At 34.5% G+C, this 24,681-nt stretch overlaps 1 protein-coding gene across 1 annotated transcript; it reads right to left on the bottom strand.

The window, feature by feature from the left end:
• Positions 1–15,657: 15,657 nt before the first annotated feature.
• On the bottom strand, positions 15,658–24,429 carry LOC112007442 (putative disease resistance RPP13-like protein 3). The gene is made up of 3 exons (XM_065762246.1): positions 24,264–24,429; positions 15,776–17,629; positions 15,658–15,689 (listed from the first exon to the last, which is right to left on the bottom strand). Exons 1-3 carry the CDS (start codon positions 24,427–24,429, stop codon positions 15,658–15,660), a joined length of 2,052 nt encoding a protein of 683 aa, XP_065618318.1.
• Between the last annotated feature and the right edge of the window lie 252 nt (positions 24,430–24,681).

The raw sequence follows: 24,681 nt of genomic DNA, 5'->3' as shown, positions 1-24,681 counted from the left end.
CTCTGGTCACAATTTGCTTGAACAGAGTTTGCTCAATGCTTGTGCAACTTGTGAACACTTTGATGGCCCTTAAAACAATCCTTTTATACGTATAGGGTTAGGAGAAAAGAAGGCCCAAAGACACATTCACGGATCCTCAGAAATCAGATCAGAAATTCTGATTTTCGTAACCTCGATAGATACCTCAATAGATAGTATCTGTCGAGCCTCATTAAACCTCGATAGATAGCTATCTGTCGGGAAGCTGTTAAGCAATCTATCCGTAGGTGTCGAGCTATCTGTCCAGCTTTAATGAATAGCTTTTCTTCACTTGTTTCTTGGTCCAATCTTCATGGCTTTCATACTAGACTTGAACAATATGTTTATTGAAATATTAAACATGTCCTAGATCTACCCAATTACAAGTAAAGTGCATTTTGTCAAAGGATTAACCAATTACATAAAAGAATGACATATGTTCTTATCAAGTGAAACACATATGTCCTAACAATCTCCCCCTTTGGCAATCCGTGACAAAACCACAACAAACAAATGAACACATGAGAGAAGTCATAAATCACTCAACTCATATTTACTTGTTGAATACAATAAAATCTATCCGAACATAAACTCTTGAAAAACTTTGCAAGAAAAGAGTTTATGGCAAGTAGACTTTGACAACCTGCATTTCTGAAACACTTTAAAGAAAACTCATCAAGGCATCTTAGTGTGAAACAGAAATAATAGATTGTATACAAGTAATAAGAAACATGTGTATAAAGATAGAAAAGAAATAATACATGTAAAGGTAGGTGAAGAAGACATACATCATCACATATATATATATATCAATGATAAGCACAATGCATGTAAACATGGTCACAAGACCCAATGTATAAGAAGAAGGAGGTAAGCACTCCCCCTAACAAGATGAAACACATCTCCCCCTTATTGAGGCTTGTTTTTCTCCCCCTAACATGTAGAATAAATAAATAAAACCACAAAATCTCCACAATTTTTCCCCTTTTTTGTCATGATTGACTAAGGGTACAGGAAACTAGAAAACTTCACCCGAGAAACATAAAGATGAAAAAAAAATGATCAAGGGGGAACAAAGAATCCATAAAAAAATGTATGAATGTAATGAAACAAGATGCTATGGATGACAAGAAAAAAAAGAAAGATGCAAAACATGTGAAAAACAATGCATGCAAGAGGATCTCGATCGATCGAGAGGTGTCGAGATGCTATCGAGCTAACCTCGATAGATCGAGAAGCTGTCGAGAAGACAGAAAGTTTCTCGATTGATCCATCTAGCTATCAAGGAAATGTTGAGATTGCGATAAGAAAAAACTTGAGAAGCTCAATAGATAGCCAGGTGTCGAGAAGCTGTCGAGGAGCTGTCGAGATTGCTTTGAAAAATAGTTTTTCGAGAAGAGAAAAACATAGACATTAATGCAATCCAACATGCAACTTAACCAATGATCCAGTCAACATATTAAGCTCTCAAAATCAACTCTCAACAGTAATTTTAAGCAAATGGATCCCCAAAAACACAAACACACACACTAAACAAATCTAACAAATTTTATATTTAAAAAACAAGTCAAGACAGTTTAGTGAGCATACATTAGCACATGTAAAACCTTGTGATGGCCAAATCACATTGTACCTGCACATGTATCAAGAGTAGCAAAGAATATTGCGTGTTGTGTGTGAAAAACATCGCAAGATTGCATAAGTGTATACATGCTATGATGATTTGAGATATGAGAAAATCACTTTAACTCACACACAATCATAATTGTTTGATGGAGACTATCACCTTTAAGGTAACATCCTATAACTCTCACATCTCCTAGAATACACGCTTGCAATCATATTTCAAAACATTTTTGATCTTTTTGTTTTTTATTTTCTTTGCATATTTTTCTTTTATTTAGCATATCTTGCATGAGTATATAAGAGAGAGAAAAGAAATACCCATTAATATTTGACATTCCAATTTTGCTATGCCGAAGCACATAAATGTCATTGACACTGCACTTTTGCTATGCCGAAGCATACAGATGTCTTTCATGATTGGCGAGCAATAGGGTGAGATGGTTATTTATGCCTTTCTCTTAGGATTTTCTAGTCCTTCCCATCAAAAAGAGTAATATGAGTGTTAAGTACAAGAGATAATTTAATCTTACTCATCACAAACAAGAGCCATAAAGCTCACTTGCTTAATTGTGAATAGAGATGCTCATCTAAGCTACAAGAAATACAAAGTTTAGAAAACTTTGTTTCAATGGCCATCCAAGATATACAAGTACCAATGTACACAAAACACACACTATTTTTGTATTTTTTTTATTTTTCTCTTTTATTTTTATTTTGAAAACAAAACAAAATAAAAACTAAACAACCAAACAAAAACAGATAAACAACATGAATGCATGAAAGAAAAATGCATATGCATGAAGACATGACAGAAATATGCAAATGCATGAAAGCATGATTCCAAAAATAAATAAGAAATCAAGCAAAGAGAGTCCTACATCAGATAGAAAGAATTAAAGCAGAGGACAAACAGAAAAGACAATTAAGTCTTAGGCTCCTTTCTCACCCACATAGCATAAGTCTTTGGCCGTGAAGATGAAAAGGCACGTGTTCTAGTATGTCTTCTTCACCTACCTAATAGTGCTGGAGTTAGTTTATTCATCTATACACGTGGGAAAGTTAGTTATATTAGGAAAATATCTTCCTGTTATGAAAATATCTGGATTGAGTTAGTTACAATTAATCCCGATTATTTCTTTCTCTCTCTCTCTAGCTATATATATATATATATATTAGAGAGCACAATTGTATTTATCTCTTTGTAATCATAGTTTTATACTCAATGAAATTCTCTCTTTTACAAGTTCTTTCACTAACAAATGGTATTATGAAGATGGCACACAAGCAAACTCGAAAGAATTTATGCGAATGTTCAACAAATTTTCCAATAATTTTAAGGTCTTTAACGAATCTCTCATATGGCCGTGAAAGAAGAACTCTCAAGATTGAAACAAGATGTTGAGGCCTCAACCAAAGAGAGCAATTGAGTCTTGAATGAACGAAACCCGAAGTATAAGTATAGCTCCAAGAACGTAACTAACAGCTGTTGGTATGGAACATATGCATATATCAGAGTAACAGCCAAGAGTTGACTGATGATGTTACTAGTATTTATGGAAAAGAATTGAGAAAATGCTTCTGACAAAGCACGTTCTGATTTTATAATTACTTCTTATCACAAATGATAACATCTAATAAACACCGTATTTTAGGTTTTAAGTGAAAAAAAAATGATGTGGCATTATTAGGTGTGGTAGGAAATATTGAGTTTTAAGTAAAAGACTAATATGACAATCTTTATTGAATGGTGTAAAATATGAGTTTACATCTTATCAGTACCAATTTGAACGAAAAAAAAATAAAAAAAAATAAAAAATAAAAAAGGTGGATGCTCCAAATTTCTTATTTAAATTTAAATACTAAGAAAATAAATTTATTATTGTGGAATACAGATAAATAATAACTATTATGTAAATCATTAAAACATTTGCTTAGGTGGAAGGTTGGATACTTCAAGGTCACTTGAAGGTTTGGGATAGACTCTATGATATCTAGCACCAAGCACTTAATCCAAGAGTCATGAGGTAATCTAGAGTNATGCTTCTGACAAAGCACGTTCTGATTATGACTAAGTTGGGAACAAAGAAACGACAAGTGGAAGAGGATTTGTAAACTGATGGAAATGTTGTTGCTGATATGCGAAATGATATCTAGAGAGATTTTCAAAATGCAACGCAACGGTGACACCTGCTAATGCTGCATTAGATGAACGTATGATAGGGCCACTCTTGAAATGTTTACTGTCCATGTGCCACCATCATGTATATATGCTTGATGGTATGCACTCGCAACATTATGCTGTGGCAGGTGTCATCATATATCGTTCTCAAAGCATGGGACTTGGTAGACATGGCAAAACGGCGGGTCGGGTCGGGTCGGGTTCGGGTCGGGTTAATCGGGTTGCGGGTTAAACGGGTCACGGGTCAAAAACGGGTCATTTTAAGCGGGTCAAAATCGGGTTCGGGTTGCGGGTCGGGTCGGGTCGGGTTGACCCGTATTTTTCACATGAATTTTTTTTTTTTTTTTTTTTTTATAGAAAACAACATGTATCTGTTATTTGGAAAGTTATACAACAAATTACTGATGTAAAATGCATTATTTTGAATTCACCACTTATATCAAGAATGAACTCAGTTAAACTTATTAATACTTATTCAACAATTTTAAAATTATACAAATCCTAACATTACTATCTAAAACAAAATAACACAAAGATAAGTAAAACAAATACACAATTATTTCTACACAATATCAACATTCTAAAATTAAAACAAAATTACAAATGACTTATTGGATAACTCATTTGATAAAGAATAAAAATATATAAGAAATTTACAATCTTGAAAATTAATTTATAATCTATTATCAGTTGTGGTTGACACTCTATTTCAATTTGAGATATACTTTAAAATTTGATTGCTTACTTATTTATACATGGTCTCTTTTATGTATATCATATTATTGTTAAGCAACACACACTCTAGGAAATATCATAATTTATTTTGAAAAGCCATTTATTTTGGACATAAATTATTAAAAAATAGGTCTAAGTATTCATAATTTATGCTAATTTGATACTTTAGCTTCACTATTTTCACACTTGTGAATATTTCTCACATATCTACAATTTTAAATCTATGTGTTTTTAACTTTACTGTAACCAGATTATCTTGGCATGTATTTTGCTATTTGATATCTAAAAATATTACTCATTACAGAATGTTCAACAATTTATCTTTTAATTAATTTGCATATAGTTATATAAATGTATCAATTGTTTCCTTAAAGTTCACAATAAACAATTAAACCAATATATTCTTAGTTTTATTATTTTTTTTACCCAAAAAAAAAAAAAGTTTTAAAAAAATGGTTCGGGTTCGGGTCGGGTCGCGGGTCGGGTCGGGTTGACCCGCAAAAAACACGGTCAGGTCACGGGTCAACCGTTTTTGCTTCGTGTCAAAAAAATCGGGTTCAAGTCGGTATTTTTCGGGTCGGGTCGGGTCGGGTCAGAAAATTCTGACCCGTTTTGCCATGTCTAGGACTTGGTGTCATCATGATCAAATGCTCCTTCTTGGTGTATTATCCCTTAGTGGTGCATTAGGATCAATTTATGAGGGAATTATAACATACTGAATGTTAAAGCGTTGATGTTGTGCTTGCATTGAAGAAGTTCGAACAATTTTTACAATTATTATCATTAATTTGCAGTTTCTTCCTTGAAAGTCCTCATCGAAACTTGTCCAAGATTATGTAACAACAACAAAAAATGCTTGAAAACATATCTAAAATTAATATTTATATGATGTCAAGGAGTTTGGAGTAATTTGTAATTAGTTATGTGCTTATGGGGTTTATTATTATTATTAGGAAATTCTGATTTTGGGTTTGAGAATTTTATATAGTAGAATTATTTTTTGGTTAGGCTGTTGGTATATTTTTGTTGTGGCTTGGCTTGAGTTGGGTTAAATTTCAATCTGGGCTTAGTGTGAATGGGTTGGGTTGTTGGATCATGTCTATTCGGGCTTGGTTGTTTGGGTTTAAAGGTAAATAGAACCGGACTATTTTTTGGCTCTCGATCACTCTCTCTCTCGCTGAAGGCCATGGCAGAAAGCTATGCACTTTGCCCTCATCGATATTCGCCACCACCACCGTAGGTTCTCTATCGATTTTCCTCTCTCAATCCCGCCTTCTCTCTCTTGATTGATCTTCTCTGTCTCACTTTCTCTATCTATCACGACTCAAACCCCAAAATCGATTCAAATTTTAAAAGCTTACCAGCAGAACTTTGGCAAGGGCGGAATGGCTTCGTTGGTCGCCAATATACGACGATCTACGACCAAATGGCTTCACAGAGGGAAAACTCAGACAACAGAGCAAGAGAGGCAGATATCTTCCTTTTTTTTTCCCTCTCCCGTGGCCGGAGAAAACCCGGTGTGTCGTGAACATGTCTGGTCCGTACTCGGAATTTTTTTTTTTTTTTTTTCCCTGGTATGCGATGGGTACGTTTTCTGGCGGGTTTTACATGTACCCACTTAGCCAATTTTGGCGTGACCGTGCAACATAGAAATTATCAAGCAAGAAATGTGAAAGATTACAACTTAATTGATTGCATAAGAAGAACACAAGTACAAGGGAAATGAACCTACAAACCTAAAAATCTTCTACAAGCCTAAGGATTACCTGACATGCCTAGATAAAAGTTTCTTGATAGAGATCTGAAGTTTTCTGTTGTGTCATGTCTTTGTGATGGTCAGGACCACCATGGGTGAAGTGCAGGTAGGCCTTGAAGGAAGGAAAAAAAAAAAAAAATGCGGGTAGCCTTGAAGTGCAGGTACTGTTGCTGCTGGTGGTGACTGTAAATATTGTATTGATGAATAAATCAGGTTGCAAATGGAGTTTTTTTTGTACTGGGTTAGGATAAAGATTTGAATTGGAATGATTTAGTTTCTTTCTTCTGTCTAAATTTAATCTTGTAAGTTTTTAATATAAAAAAATTTCACATCATTTAAAAAAATGTCAAGTTATTATTCCGTTAGTCATGTAAGCAATACCACTAACGGAAGTTAACCGAAAGACTTATATTGCTCATCTTGAGCACTTGAGGGACCAATTGTATTCACTTAAAACTTGAGAGACCAATTACGCACATAGGGTAAACTTCAATGACTAATAATGTAGGTTCGTCTTTTATTTTCATATAAACAATAGTGATGAAATCAATAAAATCAATGAGCCGATCATCCAAACAAAATCTGGAAGACTTAGAGAAAGAACACACCTTTAGAGTGCATTGATATGGTACTAGCCAAAGATCCTCCAACACTTAAGTTAGAACCTCACAATAATCCAATAAACTTAATTTGAAAGTGCAAGATTTAGTGTTTATTTGGTTGGGGTGAAAAAGTGAAAAGATAGAAAAATGGAAGGGGGTAGAAAGTGAGAAAATAGAAAATTGAGAGATGATGGAAAAGTGAAAGGATGAATAGATTTTAATTTTCTCTCATGATGTTTTGTTGGGTTGGACAAGTGGAGAGATAGAAAACTATCTTCTTTTTTTTTAAGAAATACTCTCATTTTATTAAGTAGCGAAACAGTACATAGCATCTTGCGAAACCGAAGATGCAAGGAAAGGTGGACACTCTTCCATCCAAGTTACAAAAGAGTCAATATTCTTCGCAAAAGTAGCTAAAGTATGAGCTAGTCTCTTTCCTTGTCGCCTCACGTGGGATGATTGGAAAGTACAGAACGTAGGAAGTCTTGAAAAAGAAACCTGAGACCATGGTAGAGATAGAGACCGGACGTCCGTGGGGTTCTCCATAGTATGAAAACTAGCATGGAATCTGACTTGAAGATGACATCTTTGACTCCTATGTCCCATGCAAAAATAGTGGCTTCATCCATTGCTTTTGCTTTTGCCTCCAGAGGATCCAATGGGAGAGGTAGGTGTTTGCTTAAGGCTGTGACAACAGATCCAAGGTGGTCCCTAATAATCACACCAATGTCGATCATGCCAAGCTGAGAGAAAACTGCAGCATCTACGTTGGCCTTGTACCAGGGAAACACAGGTGGGACCCAACGGCCATCCATGGCTTCTTTGAGCTGAATGGGCCGTAGGTGTATAAGCTGAAAGTCATGTAATATGGAGCGAGCTCATCTCAGAATTGCTTGCAGAGTTTGCCTTGCTTCACCCAGGCAGGTTTTGTTTCGGTTGAACCATGCACTCCATGCTATTGTGACTACCAATTCGATAAATGTGGTGTCCATGTGCTGTTTGAAGAGTAGATACCAGATGAGGTCCATGAAAGACCTATGAATGATCCCAGTTCTCTCCAATGGTATGTTTGAGAGGGTCCAAAGTTCCTTAGCAACATTGCATTCCCAAAATAATGTCCAACTGTTTCTGGTGCCTAGTGTCCCAGCCTTGCAGGCGTAGAAGTTTGGTTGGAATTGCCTCTCAATGGATAAGGCAATTTGGAGAGCGTGAAGGTTTGGAGTCTACGAGGATTCTCTCTCTAATTGATTTGGGTAGTCTGAGCCTTCTCTCTTTTGTTTTAAGATAGAATTTCAAATATATATGAAGTCATTAAAGGGATTTGATTAGACAAAATAACAACTTAAAAGAATGGGAATTTTTTCTCTCTAATGAGAACTTTCTCTAGATAAGGTTTATGTGATAATTAAATTTCGAAGTCTGGTGCACTCGTTTGGTATCTGACTAGACAAGGGAAGTTCACTCGAGCGAAATTCCTGCTGTTGTAGCTTGTACATTTTCTTCTAGCTTGATCCTCTTTGACTTGATGCAATTATAATTGAAAGTAGATTCAAATGCAGGGATTTTTCCAATATACACAAGAAATTTTGAGTCTTGACACGTGAATTAGGAACACTAACAATCCTTTCAAATATTTCAAATTTGAAGGTTTATTTAGAACCATGTTTGTCAACTTTTAGAGATGACATTTTAAGCATGAAATGGGATCTCTCCATTTGAAATGGTGTTGAGATAATTACGTTTCAACCAAAACAAAGATCACAAAAAGCCTAGCCAACTCTATCTATTCAAAGCCATAATCTAAAACCAAATCAGTTGGGACACCAATGGTCGAGTTTTAACTACTCTCATATGATTACCGTGCAGCCTCGAAAATCGAAAGACAACCAGCTGGCAACTTGTCCAATATTATCCGGACTTGGATTTTCGATGATCATCTCGATCAACATGTAGTGGATCCGGAGATTGATTTGGATCTAGGCTATCCTTTTTTTTTTTTTTTTGGTACAGGTTAGTAATTTAATTTATTTTATTTTATTTATAAATGTTAATTAATTTTTTTCATTTGACGACTTAATTAACTTTTTTCATTTGACGACTTGAATTTTTTTAAAAATGTGGCACGTTTCAAATGGATAAACAGTAAAAATTGTAGGTTTTGAGGACAAAATCAGAATAAATCCAATCCCTTAGAAATGTTTGTAGGCAAGGTTTTGAAACTGACCAGGTTAACCGGGAACTGCTCCTTGAAACGGTTCTATAAACACAAAAAACCGAAAATTATATTTTTACAGCGAACCTCTCAAACCGCGGTCAAACCGCACGGTTTTCTGAACCGGACACGAGTTTTCCGGTTTCTTCCTCAGAAAATTTCTTCGTGAAGAACAGAAAATTTCTTCATGAAGAGCAGTTTCAGGTTGGCCAAATATGTTCTTTAGGAAGAATGAGTGAGACGGGGATAGAAAGAGGGAAAGTGAGTAAAGGATGAAGCTCTAAAAGAGAGACTTACCTTCAGATCTATTACAATTTGCTTGAGAACTGAGGAAGACCGAAGATGAGAGACTAAGAAGTAAAGGAGAGAAAGAAACAAAATTTCAAATATGAGAAGTAGATGCTCGAAAGAAAAGTAAAAGCGTCGAAGAAGTTACCAGATTGTTTGGGAAATATGACTGTGGGAATGAGTTGTCCTTTTCATTATTATTTAAAATTATTTTTAAACTTAAAAGTAAAAATGGAAAGCTCAAGACTTGGCTAGGTGACGGGCTCAGTGAGATAAATCTCATGAGTTGACAATTGTTTTTTAAAAACAAAATAGACATTTTTTATGTAATATTAATATCTTATTTAGTTGAAATTATTATATAAAAAATAGTAAATAAGACATGCCTATCAAGTATTTTAATACTGTTTTGTATTTCTCATTATAACTTGTACTTGAATTGTCAATTATAATTGTAATGTATTGTTTTATGCTTTATCATTTATTATTTTTTCTTATATAAAAGTTGTGATAATGTATTTGAAAATTATTTAATTTTTTCATGTTTTTTAAATTAATATTGCTCTTTTTTTTTTAATTTATCTATTATTTGTATTTTATATAATTATTAAATAATTTATGACGTTATTACAGTTCGACCTTGGTTGAATCTCGATCTGGCCTTAAAAACTTTGAACTTCTCTATTTTTCGATTCTATGAACGGTTTAGGTTTTAAAATTATATTTGTAGGTTGTAGCCTCCTTGACATTAGTGGTCTTAGAGTGTAATTTCGCTTACAATAATTTGTCAACTCTATATTTGTAGGCTAGGAAACATTTTTAACAGTTAGAGCTTAGATTGTCTATGTAATTGTTATTGGGTTAGTTATTTTGATCAATACAATTCAATGTTCAAATGGTGGAAGACTATATAGTTTAAGGGTTAGTGATATCTCCCACGTCTAGAAAAGAGAATGGTTATGTATACATTCCTCAGCATGTTTTCTAGTGACACTTGTATTTATTACTAATCCATTGCAGCATGCAGCAATGCTTTTTAAGCCAAAAATCTTATTAGCCATTGTAACGCAGATATAAAGACATCATATTCTATCTAACTAAGTTCACCAATTTGTCATCCACGCACGTATCGTTGTTCAAATACTTAGTCCAGCTTTATCATTTATGTTTTGCGGCATCAAGAGAGTAATAGGCTGTTGGATTGAACAATTAAAATTATAATATGTGTGATGTCGTAGAAGCCAAAAGAAAGCACACACATACTCTCTTGATGGAATATAAACTAAACCATTAGCTTATGGTAGTAAACCTTGAATCCACGAGGAGTTTCCCTAAATTCACAAAAAAAAAAAAAAAAAAATGGAATCCATCAGAGAAAGAATTTGACAAAAAGTTTGTGCTTATTGATAATAATTTGATTTGCCTCTGACAGCTACAAAACATATAAATACTAAAAAAGAAAATGTCTAAAACCTCTAAAACCCTAATTCCCATTAATTATGCGATTAAGTGACAAAATACCGAAATTTACCAAAAATGGCAAAATGGAGTTAAATGTAGAATCATAAACTACTGACCTTAAGGATCATCATAAAACAAACGGGACCTTATTTTGATTTTTAAACTAAAAGTTATTAAGAAAAAACAAATATTACTATAAATAGCAAAAACATTGTTTTTGGGGCCTTAATGAAGGAATTCACCTAAATTTAGAAGACACTTATAGCTTATGAGTCTGGATTAGAATGCCGTTTCCTTTCAACCTGCCAAATTTCATGCAATTCCAACAGTGTCACCCCAATGGCCTTTACTGGTACCCTCATTTGATCTTACATTGTGACTTCTTGCACCCTTGTTGCTCTAGGAAGGCATGTGTTGTTTATTCTACATCAATGTGGCTTCTAAAGAATAATGGTAGATTATGGCTAGACACGTGATGACATACTAGAGTTCTATAGAGTTGCAGTACAATCATGCCAATTGATAAATAGTGAAAATATGTGAAATAGAACAATCAGATCAAAGCTGAAAGTAAACTGGACAATCACGTAAATAAATGGAAAATTTTTGGAAATCTTGGTGTTGTTTAGAATTATATTTTTTTAAAGTATGAAAACTGATTTTTAAGTGGGAAATTTGTGTAAATTGATGGACCTATATATTTTGGTGTTGTTAGGTTCTAATTCTTTAGATTTATTTTGACTCAAGAGTGGTTGACTTCATTTTTTTGCAAATAAGAGGTAAGTGGTATTTACTAATTTGGGAGTTTTCCCAAAACACTCTTGATTATCAAACTATGCTTATAACAAAGAAATATGTTGATATTTTATAAATATGATAACATTCTATAAAAGTTTGATGTGGATATTGTATAAAAAATGTTAACTATTTGTTATATGAAAAACTTGTGGGATTACCTAAACTTATTTAAACTTGTATGTATGGATTAATCTTTGTATTTTTTAGTATTATGACTAGATTATTTGTTGTGAGCATCTTGAATATGTTTTGAACCCCTATGGCAAGTCATGATTAAAAGCTCAGTATTGTATTTAGTTCTCAGCAATGGACAATCATACTATAGCTAGTCTTTAGTAAAGGACAGTCCTAGAAAAGAGACAGTGCACATTTGGTAGCTCCTTAGCAAGAGACTATACAATTGAGGATCCAAAAAGGGAGCTCCTTAGCAAGGGAGTGCACCTTTAGGTTCCAAAGGAGCCACCTTAAACAAAGGTGATGAAAATGGGACAGCACAACTCTGTCAACGGGGTGTAAACGTTGACCACGAGAAAAAGCCTAAGGAATTGTTTATATGATGGTTTTGATATATCATGATGGCTCACAATATAATGATATTTTTAAATGAAATATTTGATGTTAAAATAGATGATGGTTTGCAAGTTATAACTTTGTTGTATGGATTATTCATTTAAAAGGTTCGTTTTCACAGCCCAATATTAGTGAATTCCACTTATTGAGTTATTTCATCCCCTTTTATTCTCCCTTATAGATACATTAAAGAAATCATTGTAGTAGAAATTCTTAAAAGACAACGGTTACAAATTATTTTTTGGAACTAAGGATTCTATTATTATTTTTATGGTATTAAATATTGTACTGGAGAATTATTTTTAGGTCTTTTATCTTTGGTGGGATTAGAGCTTTGACAATTGTGTTGAGATTTTAGATTACTAGTTGGATTTGTTTAATATTTTTTATGAGTTATTTATAATGAATAGACTTTATTTATTTATTTATGATTTTGGGGTGTTTCAGTGTGCCATGCAAGGTCTAACTCTCATCAGACTTTTGACCCAAATTGGTGTGGTATTGTCCATCAAATATCACTGGGCTTGGGTTAAATAAAGCTCACACAAAACAACCCCTAAACACCTCCTACTACACTACCAATTCTTCGTATCATGAATTTCAAAGTTTATTTTAGTTTTTTTTTTTTTTTTGGAAAAATTTACTTTAGTCTAATTGCAAACAACACGCTTTAGATTTAAAATAATTTTGATTTTATCTTCTATATTTGGGATAGTTCAAATTTTTTTTCTCTCCCCCCTCCCCTTATCTTTAAAAAACCAATCAATTTTTCCCTTAATGTTTGAAATTAAACAAATACCCCAAATTACTTACTTTTTCAGTCAAAATTAATGAAATCTTTTGATTATTGAAATATTTTTTTGCTAAGGGTTTGTTAGATACCGCTTATTTTGCTGAAAACTGAAAACACTATAGCAAAATAATTTTTAAATGTGTAAATAGCGCTCGTGGGACCCATTTTAATATTTGTTTCTGAATAAAGTGGTTGTTGGTCCCCTAAAAAAGTGCATGAACAATGCGTGAACAGTGCATAATGTCTCCTGAATAGTGTAATATGCGTGCATCAAAAAAAAAAAAAAAAAAAAAGGGAAACGCCAGATGCAGACACTGGCTTTTCATCTGGATCCCAATGCCACCTAAGTCAAAAATACTCTCAATTAATCACGAAATACCAAAAATGCCTCCATAACCCAACTGATTAAACTTAACCAGGGTAAAGTAAACCCTAGCCAAATTAAATCTCACGTAGTAAACACAATTACACAACCCATGGTAAACAATAAACTAAACCTACACTAGCTACAGTATACATTGTTCAATCTGACCCAATAACTATCTGACTAATAAGCCATCAATTGCTGCAACGACGTCACCCATAGGCTTAGGCTATAGCCACCAATGTGAGTCACCGGTAACCTACCAAACAGCCACCGTAAAAAAAATGACAACACAAGGAATGGTCCATAGTTGTACTAGTCCTACTAACTATATTGTTGATTTCAGTGTTAGATTCAAGCGTCCATAGCTGTACTAGTCCTACTAACCATATTATTGATTTCAGTGTTAGACTCAAGCGTATGAACAAGATCAAACAGTTTTCTATTTTTTTTTTTTTTTTCAGCCAAAAAAATTAAATAGGATTGTTTTGTTTGACCAAGCTCCATAGTATCTTCTTCTCAAAAATAATAATAATAATAATAATAATAATTAATTAAATAAATAAACTCTCCAAAGTATCCGTTTGGTTCAGGTTCTTACATTTTCGCGGAAATTTTAGTCTTTATTTTATATTTCTCACTTACAAGAATTTTTGTATCCATGGTTCACAAGGTTCAAATAATTACAAGAAGAATGACACATTTCAAAATTTCATCCTCTTGTGCATTGATGGACAAGAAGAACAAGAATTATTGCAGTTTCACTTCAAGTTTGTTAATCAAACGCAGTTTGTGAATGGAACAACTGATGAATATGATTACAACTTGGTGTGCTAAGGGGAAAGGACAACTAGCACTACAAACCGAAGAAATATGCAATAAGAGCCATTAGAGTACATCAGTCACAAAAAAAAAAAAAAAATATATATATATATATATATATATAAAGAACATTTCCCCGCACGGAATAAGAAAACACACAGATAGTTTGACATTGTTTAAGAAAGAGTACTATTTTATTCAGTCATTTGCTTGGTAAGCATATGACTATTACATTTTATTGATCAAATACCATAGAACCAAGCGAGTCAAAGGGGATTAAAAAAAAATACACAAACAGAGACAGTAGCACTTTGTAACAAAGCGCACAACATTATTCCACTCATATGCATGGCAAGCATAGGACTATTATTGATCAATCACCTTAGAACCAAGCAACAGATTAAAAGGGAAAAAGAGAAAAGAAAAAAAGAGTACCCTCTGGTGAGCCAAACACCTCTGCTGGTTTTTGTCCAACGCCCACATTGTTCTTCATCATCAAACAAGTAATGAAAGGTAGCAGAAATCTGTCACAAAGTTGCAGTGTCAAAATGATAATGATCTGTGTGAATGACAGAAAAATAAAATGGAACAGAGAAATAAAATGAAACACTGCTTACGTATGTAAAATCTTAAGCTCCATTTGGCGTTGAATACGGCTCATCAATAATTATGGCCGGAGAGATAGCAATGTCGGCCCAAATTTTCTCCTTGGTTTTCTCAATTTCTAATGTGAATTTTACTGACATATCCCTTAATTTCAATTCACCAAGAGTCTTGAGATTCCTCAACCCATTTGGTACCTTCAAACTGTAGCAGGAACGAATCTCCAACTTCTTGAGGTTCGGCATTGCTTCTTCCACCACATTCCATTCTTCCAGTTCCTTAAGCTTCAAGAAGTTCAGAACTTGAAGCTGGGGAAAGCCTCCCTTAGAGCATGACATGCTTTTCCCAATATAAGAACCAGCGTACAAACTGAGACATTTTAGTTTGGGAAGTTTTTCTAACTCTGGCATTGGATCATCTGAAAGCCTANAAGAAAGAACATTTCCCCGCACGGAATAAGAAAAACACACAGTTTGACATTGTTTAAGAAAGAGTACTATTTTATTCAGTCATTTGCTTGGTAAGCATATGACTATTAATTTATTGATCAAATACCATAGAACCAAGCGAGTCAAAGGGATTAAAAAAATACACAAACAGAGACAGTAGCACTTTGTAACAAAGCGCACAACATTATTCCACTCATATGCATGGCAAGCATAGGACTATTATTGATCAATCACCTTAGAACCAAGCAACAGATTAAAAGAAAAGAGAAAAGAAAAAAAAAAAGAGTACCCTCTGGTGAGCCAAACACCTCTGCTGGTTTTTGTCCAACGCCCACATTGTTCTTCATCATCAAACAAGTAATGAAAGGTAGCAGAAATCTGTCACAAAGTTGCAGTGTCAAAATGATAATGATCTGTGTGAATGACAGAAAAATAAAATGGAACAGAGAAATAAAATGATTTTGCAACCATAAATCTCGCAGAGCACTAGGGAAGCCACATGTCTTGACGTTCCCGTTAGGCTTTCTTTCCACTTCTTGTATCAAGTTGCGTCTTATCAATTCATTCAAATTCTTCTTTGCAACTGATTCAAGAGGCTCTTGCTCAGCAGATGTTTGTTGTACCAATCCTTCTGCCACCCACAAAGCAACTAATCTCCTTGTTGAAGTTTCAGAGTCCCTGGGGAAGAGTCCAAAGTAGGAAAGGCATTTCTTTAGATGCGGATCCAAATCTTTTTCATTAAAATCCACGATTTCCGACCATGGTGTTTGGTTATGATCAATATGCTCAAGCACCCTTGTCAACTGCTTGGAAGTCACATTCTTCATCCCAGACAATAGATACCCAAGATGTAAGATTGAAAGTGGCAGACCCCCACATCTTCCTAGTACTTTATATGCGAGTGAATTCAATTTTTGTGCTTCTGCTTTTGAGAGTTCAGGCTGGTCAGAAGTATCCAACGGAAGGGGGACCATCTGTTGAAACAAACTTGAGCTTTCATCTTTGGTTCGTAGTCGAAGTTGGTGGGGGTTCTCAGCATTTGAAGCTACACCCATGTGTCGTGTGGTGATCAAAATTCTGCTTCCATTTGTGCTGTCCCGAAATGCTGGTTTTAGACTCTCCCAGATTTCTACTGACGATATGTTGTCCAGAACAATAAGGTACTTCTTAGCCTTCAAGAAATCATTTATCTCCTTGAATGAGTAATTCTTTTCCTTTGCTTCCTTATTACTCTCTTCCTCTTTATCCTTCTTTTCCTTATTAGTCCCTTCCTCCTTTCCCTTATTAGTCACTGGTGGATCCATGAGATTTTGTCCTAATTTCTTCAGGAGTGCATTCTTTTCTTCATCCCCTCGATCAGTTAGAGGCATCCAGTATCTGAAATTAAAATAGTTCTTAATAGCTGTATGGTCATAAACCAACTTCGCCAGTGTTGTCTTACCGATGCCCCTCATTCCCACAATAAAATGCGTAGAGCAATTCTCATTGCTGGTGATCAGCCTTGAGACTACTTCATGTGCGTCTTCATCCAAGCCAACTGCCGAGTTTCTCTCTTCCCCTGGTTCAGTGCGAAATTTCTCTATGCATGTCTCAAGGATTCTGAGACCCATATTGAATCGACCAATTTGTTTGGGCTTTGACTGAGTCTCTGTCTTGTTCTGATTTTCGTCCCATCCTGAGCGTGAACTTTCCGCATATGATTTCAAAGATCTTTCTGCATCTTTAAAAATTATCTTTAGTTGATCGGTCCAAGCCATTCTTGAAGGCTTTATGCCTTCAACTGCTTTTGCAACCATGAGAAGTTTGTTTAGTCTCCGTAAAGTCTCGTATAGTTTTGTGAACCACTCCTTGGCTGGACCCTGATTGATGAGCTGAATCTGACTGTTAAAAATGTTTAAAAAAGAAGAAATATCGTCGTTGTCAGTTGTTGTGGCCTGAGACTGAGATGAAAACGTTTGCTTTTTTGACGACCGATGGACAGATTTTAATACATCTCTTCTAATAAATTTGAAATCACATACGCTCTTATGTATAATGAGGAACCAAAGCATTCTGTCATACAGCTGATACTTCTTCTTGAGCTCACGCCTTGCTATCCAATTACCGATGTAGAAAATCCAGTTCATTCGACTTGCTATTTTGAGTATGCCATCCATGCCTTGTTGTAGTTCAAGTATGGTCTCCTCCACAAACTTCACCCAGGCCTTCTCCGTTTCAGTTTCCATTCTAAGCCCATCTAAATCTTCCAGGAAAGCGAGCAGCAGCTTCACCGGAAACTCGATGTTGTACTGTATGTCCTCTTTACTGTCACGCACTACATCTGGCTTACCATTGATTAGATCTTTCAATTTCTCTTCAATAGAGTGAGTTGGTGGCACAGCTCAATTATAAGGATCAGATTTTTCTACAATGGGTCTGTCCCGTAGGCTTCTGACATTAGACCTTGACCTCTCTAATGCTCCATAGATCTTATCACATTTCATGAAAAGATGTTCAAACATCTCATCGATGATCGCATCTATTTTAGTTCCGAGGGGACGATATTCTCTGAAATCCATTAAAACGGAGTAAACCCACCTCGGAAGTTGTCTTCTTCGACTCAGTCTCTCATAGGCGTCACAGTGTCTATTTGCCTCGATGACCGAGGTTTTGATCGAATGTACCCATTCTTTCTCAACATCACTTAGTTGTACTGTCGCTCCCGGTCTCAGTTGTGAATCCCAAAGTTGATGGGCTTTCTCATCTACTTCCTTCCCCAAATCCGAAACGTATTGCACATCTTTTATGAGAGCACTAAAAAACTTACTTTCCAATCTAAGCCACTTGTACTGGTCCTTCAACGCTTGAAACCTTCTATAACTAAGGAAGATCATATACAAGTACGCAAGCCCAAGGACTATGGACAAATATAGAATGGAAAAAGCACGGAAACGAGGAAGAACATGAGCATGAAACAATTGACTGACACCAGGTACAACATGGGCACAGAAGTGCTTCGAAATTATAAACAAAGTAGCCATGGTTGCTCACAAAGCTACGCTGACTTTCGGGAAAGTAAACAGTGGACAATATGACCATTACATTGATCAAAAGGAGAATACTACTGAATTCTGAAGAATAAGATGATAGGTGGAATAAGTGGAATGACCATTAACCAAAAATTGAATCGAAGCCCAGATGACAAAGTTGAGTGCAACCATGGCAGAGCCGATGAGACTGGACAAGAGTGGGGATGGACGTGTTTTGGTTTCTTTCTTCTCAGTTGAAATTTATTTTGTACCTATTTTTTTATTTTAAAAAAAAAAGTTTTTTTATAAAAGAAAAAATAAATAAATAAATTCAATAGTTACAAAAAAAATTTAGGCAGATTTCAACTATGAATACGCTTCTATTAAAAGCATAGTTGTCAGTATCGTACAATACGCGATACGTTTCGTATCATGTTTAAAAAGTTTTGTATCATATTGGCGTATCGTAAGTGCTCATAAATCATACGATACAGTGTGTGTATCGTATGAATCATATCATATTATAAAATCGTACATATTATACGATACATAGACAAATGCTTTAAAATGAGATTTTTTTGTTAAAATTTGTACTTTTATTTAAATCTTACAAGTTGTTAGATTTGTTTTAAACACAAAAATTATTAGGTTACTTAATTTAATTTAATAAAATAACATATTCATAAGTTTTTTTTCCCTCTCTTTCTTCTACAAAATTTGGACTGCACAGTACACACTTACACTTCACTTTAATATTTACAAATTTATTTTCTACATCATGAATAAGATATTAATTGAAAATATAATTATTTTTATTTATTTTTCACTATTGTTATAAGTCTAAAAAACTAGAATACCAAGAAGAATTTTTTTAATTATTAAAATAAAAAGAACAAGAAGAGATAGTAAATGTTAATGACGATGAGGAAAATTTAAATGAAAAAATAAATTTGCAAAACGATAAACATGATGATAGTATTGACTTAGATGAGGTTGATTAGTCAATATGATGAATATGATGAAAATAAATTAATTTTTGGGTCATTTGTTATATATTATCACTTTTGAATTTAAGCAATTTGAATGTGTATGTTATAAACATGTGCTAGCTTGATGTATTTAGTTAGCTTGTTAAATATTATTACATAAGTGATGAATAAATTAGTCATTAGCTAAATATATTCAAAATTTATAATGAATATACCCTTTATATATGTATATCTATAATTTTTTATAAATTTTATTAAGTGTTTGTGTATCTTACGATACACGATACGATATGATACACGATACGAAAAAATCAAAAATCGATTTATGATACGATTCACATTTTGACAACTATGATTAGAAGCACCAAAAATGTTAATTAAGCTTTAATGTTCTTAGTAACAATAGGAATTATTATTAAATCCAGCATTGTGAATACCATTTGGAACTCATTTTGGTTTGTCTATTAAAATAAAATATTTTGGTACGAGTCTATTTCATAGTATTGTTTCAAGTTTATGGTTAATATAATAATTACAACTTACCCACCTGTGGTTTGTCCGAAATTTAACTTATCCACCTGTAGTTTCATTTTTGACACTTTACCTACCCGTGGTTCATTTCGTCTATGCTCCATAACCCACCTCTAAATATTTTGTTACTCTAACACATTTCGTCTAAAAATTTAACAAGAAATCAGATCAAACACTCATCTCTCACACACTCTCTCTCATGCTTACTCATCCATTCTAAACTGAAAATCGACTGGGTTTTGTTTGTGCAAGAACGCCGAGGAAGGAGACCCACAAATTTTAGAAGGAGACCCACGGATTCATGTTTGGGAACATTTTGGTCTTGAATCCGTTCAGATTTCTCTTTACTTGGTGAGCTACTTTAGATGTTCTGAGCATGAAATTTTGATTTTTCTTTTACTCTCATCTGCTTTTTTCCTCTTATTCTAGGTAGATTTAATATTTGAAACCTTTTTTTTTTTTTTAAATTAGGTTTTTGCAAGTGGACATGTTTTAATTTTGACTTGTTCTTTTACTTTCTGGTTTCTACAAAGTGACCATTGAACCAAAAATTCGGCCATTAAATTAGCTATGACTCTGGGAGTTTCGTAGACTGGCCAAGTTATCTAGCTTTATTAAAATTAGCAAGTGGGAATGGGATTGCCCTGTTACGAGGTTTGAGTAACTGGTTACTATGAAAGATAATTGTTTTGAGGTTCAAATTAACGGGAGAAATTGGGTTTTTGCAAAGTGGTGTTTTGTATTGCTGAGTTTTGCTATCAAAGCAGCAAGAGTTTATTCCAGTGCAGCAAAATTTTTTGGTATTTTTGAGTTTTCAAAGCAGCAAATTTGCAAAACTTCAAACGTGCAATAAAAACCTTTTCTCTTCTTTTATCCTTTTGTTGCTACAAAAAGAAAAATTTTAGATTGAAGGAAACAGTACAAGTAGTTAATGTGACATTTAGCCATAAGAAAAAAGTTTAACAGTTGTTTTATTTATTGTTATTTGTAGCCTTACTAAGTTCATTCATTGAGATAGGTAGCCCTCAAACTTTACCTGCTGTGAATCATAGTCTATAAGCTTGCATTTCCCCTTCTTCATATTATAGACCATTTTCATTGTTGCATTGTCTAGACAAAATCATTTATTATTATTATTTATATTGCTATTGTGATAATTTTTAGGCTTAAACCATCAATATCAACATCTCAAAGGACTTTTAGGTACCAATTAGACAAGATACTTGCTCATTAGTCAATCAACCAGGACATCGGTGGCTGATTCTCCTCTACATAGCTGCTTTTGTCATTGTAAATTGTAATGTTATAACCACATTTAAAAACATAGCTATAGGTGACAGATATAGCCACATTAAAAAAAGGCAGCTATAGTTGTCACCTATAGCCGCGTTTTAAACGCGGCTAAAATATGTCTTCGACGCTGTCAACAAGTGACCTATAGCCACGTTTTGAATGCGGCTATAGATGGCACCTATAGCCACATTTAAAAAACGCGACTATAGTTGTCACCTATAGCCGCGTTTTTAATGCAGCTAAAATATGTCTTCAAAGCTATCAACAAGTGACCTATAGCCATGTTTTTAAACGCGGCTATAGATGGCCCCTATAGCCACATTTAGAAAACGCGACTATAGCTTTCACCTATAGCCACGTTTGACAAATGCGGCTAGAGCATGTCCTATAGCCGTGTTTATAAAAAACGTGGCCATAGGTCTTGGACTATAGTCGCATTTGAAAAAGTGTGGCCATAGACCCCTCAAGCCTATAGTCATAGGGTTTAGGCCACGTTTGAAAACGCAGCCTAAAAAAAAGCAGCTATAGGCGAAATCGTCCTATAGCCACATTTTTTTGAGCTATTGCCACGTTTTAAAAACGCGGCAATAGAATGTTTTTTTTTTTTTTTTTTTTGTAGTGATTAAGTGCATTGTGCTTATGAACTTCTTGAACAAATGATAAGCAAAAGAGCCATGTTTAGCAACAATTTTCTAGTTTAGTTGTATTTGTTGTCTTTCTAGTGGGTAGTGGTTTCAACTTTCAAGTGTAACATGTATTTAGTTGTATGCTCACATGTAAAGGGTTTGATATAGTTAGAAGTTCATTGTCAATGACATTTGCCTTTAATTTTGTGAGTAGAGTAAACTATCTGTTTTTACTTTTTATATTGCCATATGCACTGTTCATAATGATAAAAACGTAGACTTGACAAGGATTCCATAAGTATTAAAGATTGTGGATGCAATTACTAAATCCAAAAGGCTTTAATAAATTATGACTTGACTTTGGACACCATATATAACAAGTGGAAAATGAGCAAAGGTGAAAATGACATTTGCAATCAACATTGGCAAAATCAATGTTGGGGAGAAACATCCTAAAAATCAATGTTGCCAATATTTCTTCTCTCACCATTGTTTGTACTAGAAGTTGTAGTTACATTACAGTGCAAGTGCTTTTATTAGCTTCACTATTCTTTTGTCACTTCTGCAAAGTGACACCACATCTCAATCAAAAGGCCTTCTTAAGACAGAGCCTTAAGCTTAAATAAGCAAATTAATCTTATACTCTAGTTAGACTTACAGTACAATTAATTAAGCCCAGTTGAAAAGTTGACACTTCTAAACAATTATTAACATCTAGTGGTTAAATAACAGTTGCTCATGATGATAGAGCTTAATGATGCAAAACAAATTCCTTATTTCAGACCATCTAGCACTAGCATGACAACATTTAACAATGAAAATCCAACTTTACAAACATAAGTTCCCATTAGAGTGAAACATAATCTTCAGAAGTACTAGTTCTTTTCGCAATAGCATCGCAAAGCTTGACAATTTCTAAATTGGAAGACCATCAAGCCTGATAGGCCAAAAACGAATTGACCCCTTGTGATAAATTAATTGATTAATTAGCCAAGTTTATTAATTAATCAAATTAACATGCAAACACGTGATAGCACAAACAAATCACCAATAACTAAAGTATGCAGTGGAAATTAAATTGACACGGTGATTTATTTACAAATGGGGAAAACCTACGCAGCAAAAACCCCACTGGGTGATTTTAAGGTCACCACTCCCGAAATTCTACTATTATCACAACAAGCGGTTACAAGTAAATGAATCCCAGTACCTTATACCAACCTACAATTGAATCCTTATCCAAATACCCAATTGGACTTATTCTGTAGTGACAATTTCTCCTTTTGATGCACGGCTCCCAGTACGTGACTAACCAATTACGTGGATTCCAGTACGTGACTTCAATCACCAACTAGAGAAGGTTGTTGGCTGCAAAGTTCTTCAGTTCATCCATGATGAAGATCAAGAAGATGCTTGGTTACAAAACCCTACGGTGCACAAACATAGCAACTTCTACAAGAATGATGAACTAGAGCAAAACTCTATCTCCAGTCACAATTTGCTTGAACAAACTTTGCTCAACACTTATGCAACTTATGTCCTCTTTGACGGCCCTTAAAAATAATCATTTTATATGTCTATGGTTGTAAGAAAAGAAAGCCCAAACACATAATCACGGATTAGAGTTAAAACAAATCTGAAATTTTTTTTTTCGTAAACCTCGACAGATGCCTATCTGTCAAGCTGCTGTCAAGCAGCTGTCAAGCCACGGGGTTGGAACAGCTCTTAAAGCTCGATAGATGGCTAGCTGTCGGGCTAGCTATCGAGTTTTAATGATAGGCACTTCTTGGCTTGAAACAGGGACAGACTTGCATGGCTTTAACACTTGATCTTGAAACAAAGTTTCCTGAAGTATTAAACACATTCTAGATCTACCCAAATACAAGTAAAGTACATTTTGTCAAAGGATTTGTCAATTACATAAAGTAGTGACATATGTTCTTAACAAGTGAATCACATATGTTCTAACAATCTCCCTCCTTAGCAATCCGTGGCAAAACCACAACAAACAAATGAACATATGAGAGAAGTCATAAATCACTCAACTAATATTCACTTGTTGAATACAATAAACACTTTAATCGAAACAACCTATACTTCTGAAACATTTTAAACAAAACTCATCAAGGTATCTTAGTGTGAAACAGAAATAATAGATTGCATACAAGTAATAACAAGCATGTGCATAAAGAGATAAAAGAAACAACACTTGTAAAGATAGGTGAAAGAAACATACATCACATATAAAGAAAATAAGTACAATGTATGTCAATAATGGTCACAAGATAATGTACAAGAATAAATGTATCTGAAAAGGAGAAAAGAATAAGATACAAATAATCCTCACTACATCCCTCAAGATATCAACACTCCCCATAACAACAATATCCTATACTAACTCCCCTAAGAATGACTACTCTCATATCCAAAACTACTCCCCCTTTTTGTCACGAATGACAAAGGGTAAGAGTTTCAAGTAGACATCTCATCGGTAGAGCTAGCATCTCCATCATCATCATCAGAAGCATTATTGTCATCACCATCATCATCATCATCCTCAGCCTCAGAATCAAAAGCCACTAGAAGAGGTGGAGGAGAAGCCTCAGAAGCGAAGCCATCCATGATCGCCTGTCGTCGTGCAATATGACCAACACGAACGTTCACCTGATACAGCTCTGTATAGAGTGTATCAAGGCGAGCATCCATGCGCTGTAGCTATGCCATGATGTCTCCGAGTGACACATCACTCCTAGAGGAGGAGGGAGCGGATGTGGATGGAGCAGATCGAGATGGAGTTGAACGGGAGGGAGGAGCTGCTGAATCCAACTGCCATGACCTAAACTGCGCCTCGTTACCTTTAATGGTAGCGGTGTCTATAGCACACATGACAGAGAAGTGATCGGAAAAAGGAAAAAGAACAGAAAAATGGTATAAAATCCGCATGATAGCCGAAGGGAA

This window comes from Quercus suber, unplaced genomic scaffold (assembly GCF_002906115.3).
Source record: "Quercus suber isolate HL8 unplaced genomic scaffold, Cork oak 2.0 scaffold_449, whole genome shotgun sequence".
Lineage (NCBI taxonomy): Eukaryota > Viridiplantae > Streptophyta > Magnoliopsida > Fagales > Fagaceae > Quercus > Quercus suber.
This window is presented reverse-complemented; position numbering and strand designations above follow the sequence as displayed.

What these genes read in the sequence shown, in the direction of transcription:
- LOC112007442 (XM_065762246.1), bottom strand. Translation starts at nt 24,429, where the DNA reads ATGGATGCTCGCCTTGATACACTCTATACAGAGCTGTATCAGGTGAAC. An exon ending in TGAGGATGATGATGATGATG is followed by an intron (nt 17,630 to 24,263) that starts GTGATGACAATA and finishes ACTCTATTGAAG; the next exon opens with AGAAATTGAAAGATCTAATC. An exon ending in TAACGGGAACGTCAAGACAT is followed by an intron (nt 15,690 to 15,775) that starts GTGGCTTCCCTA and finishes TCATTCACACAG; the next exon opens with ATCATTATCATTTTGACACT.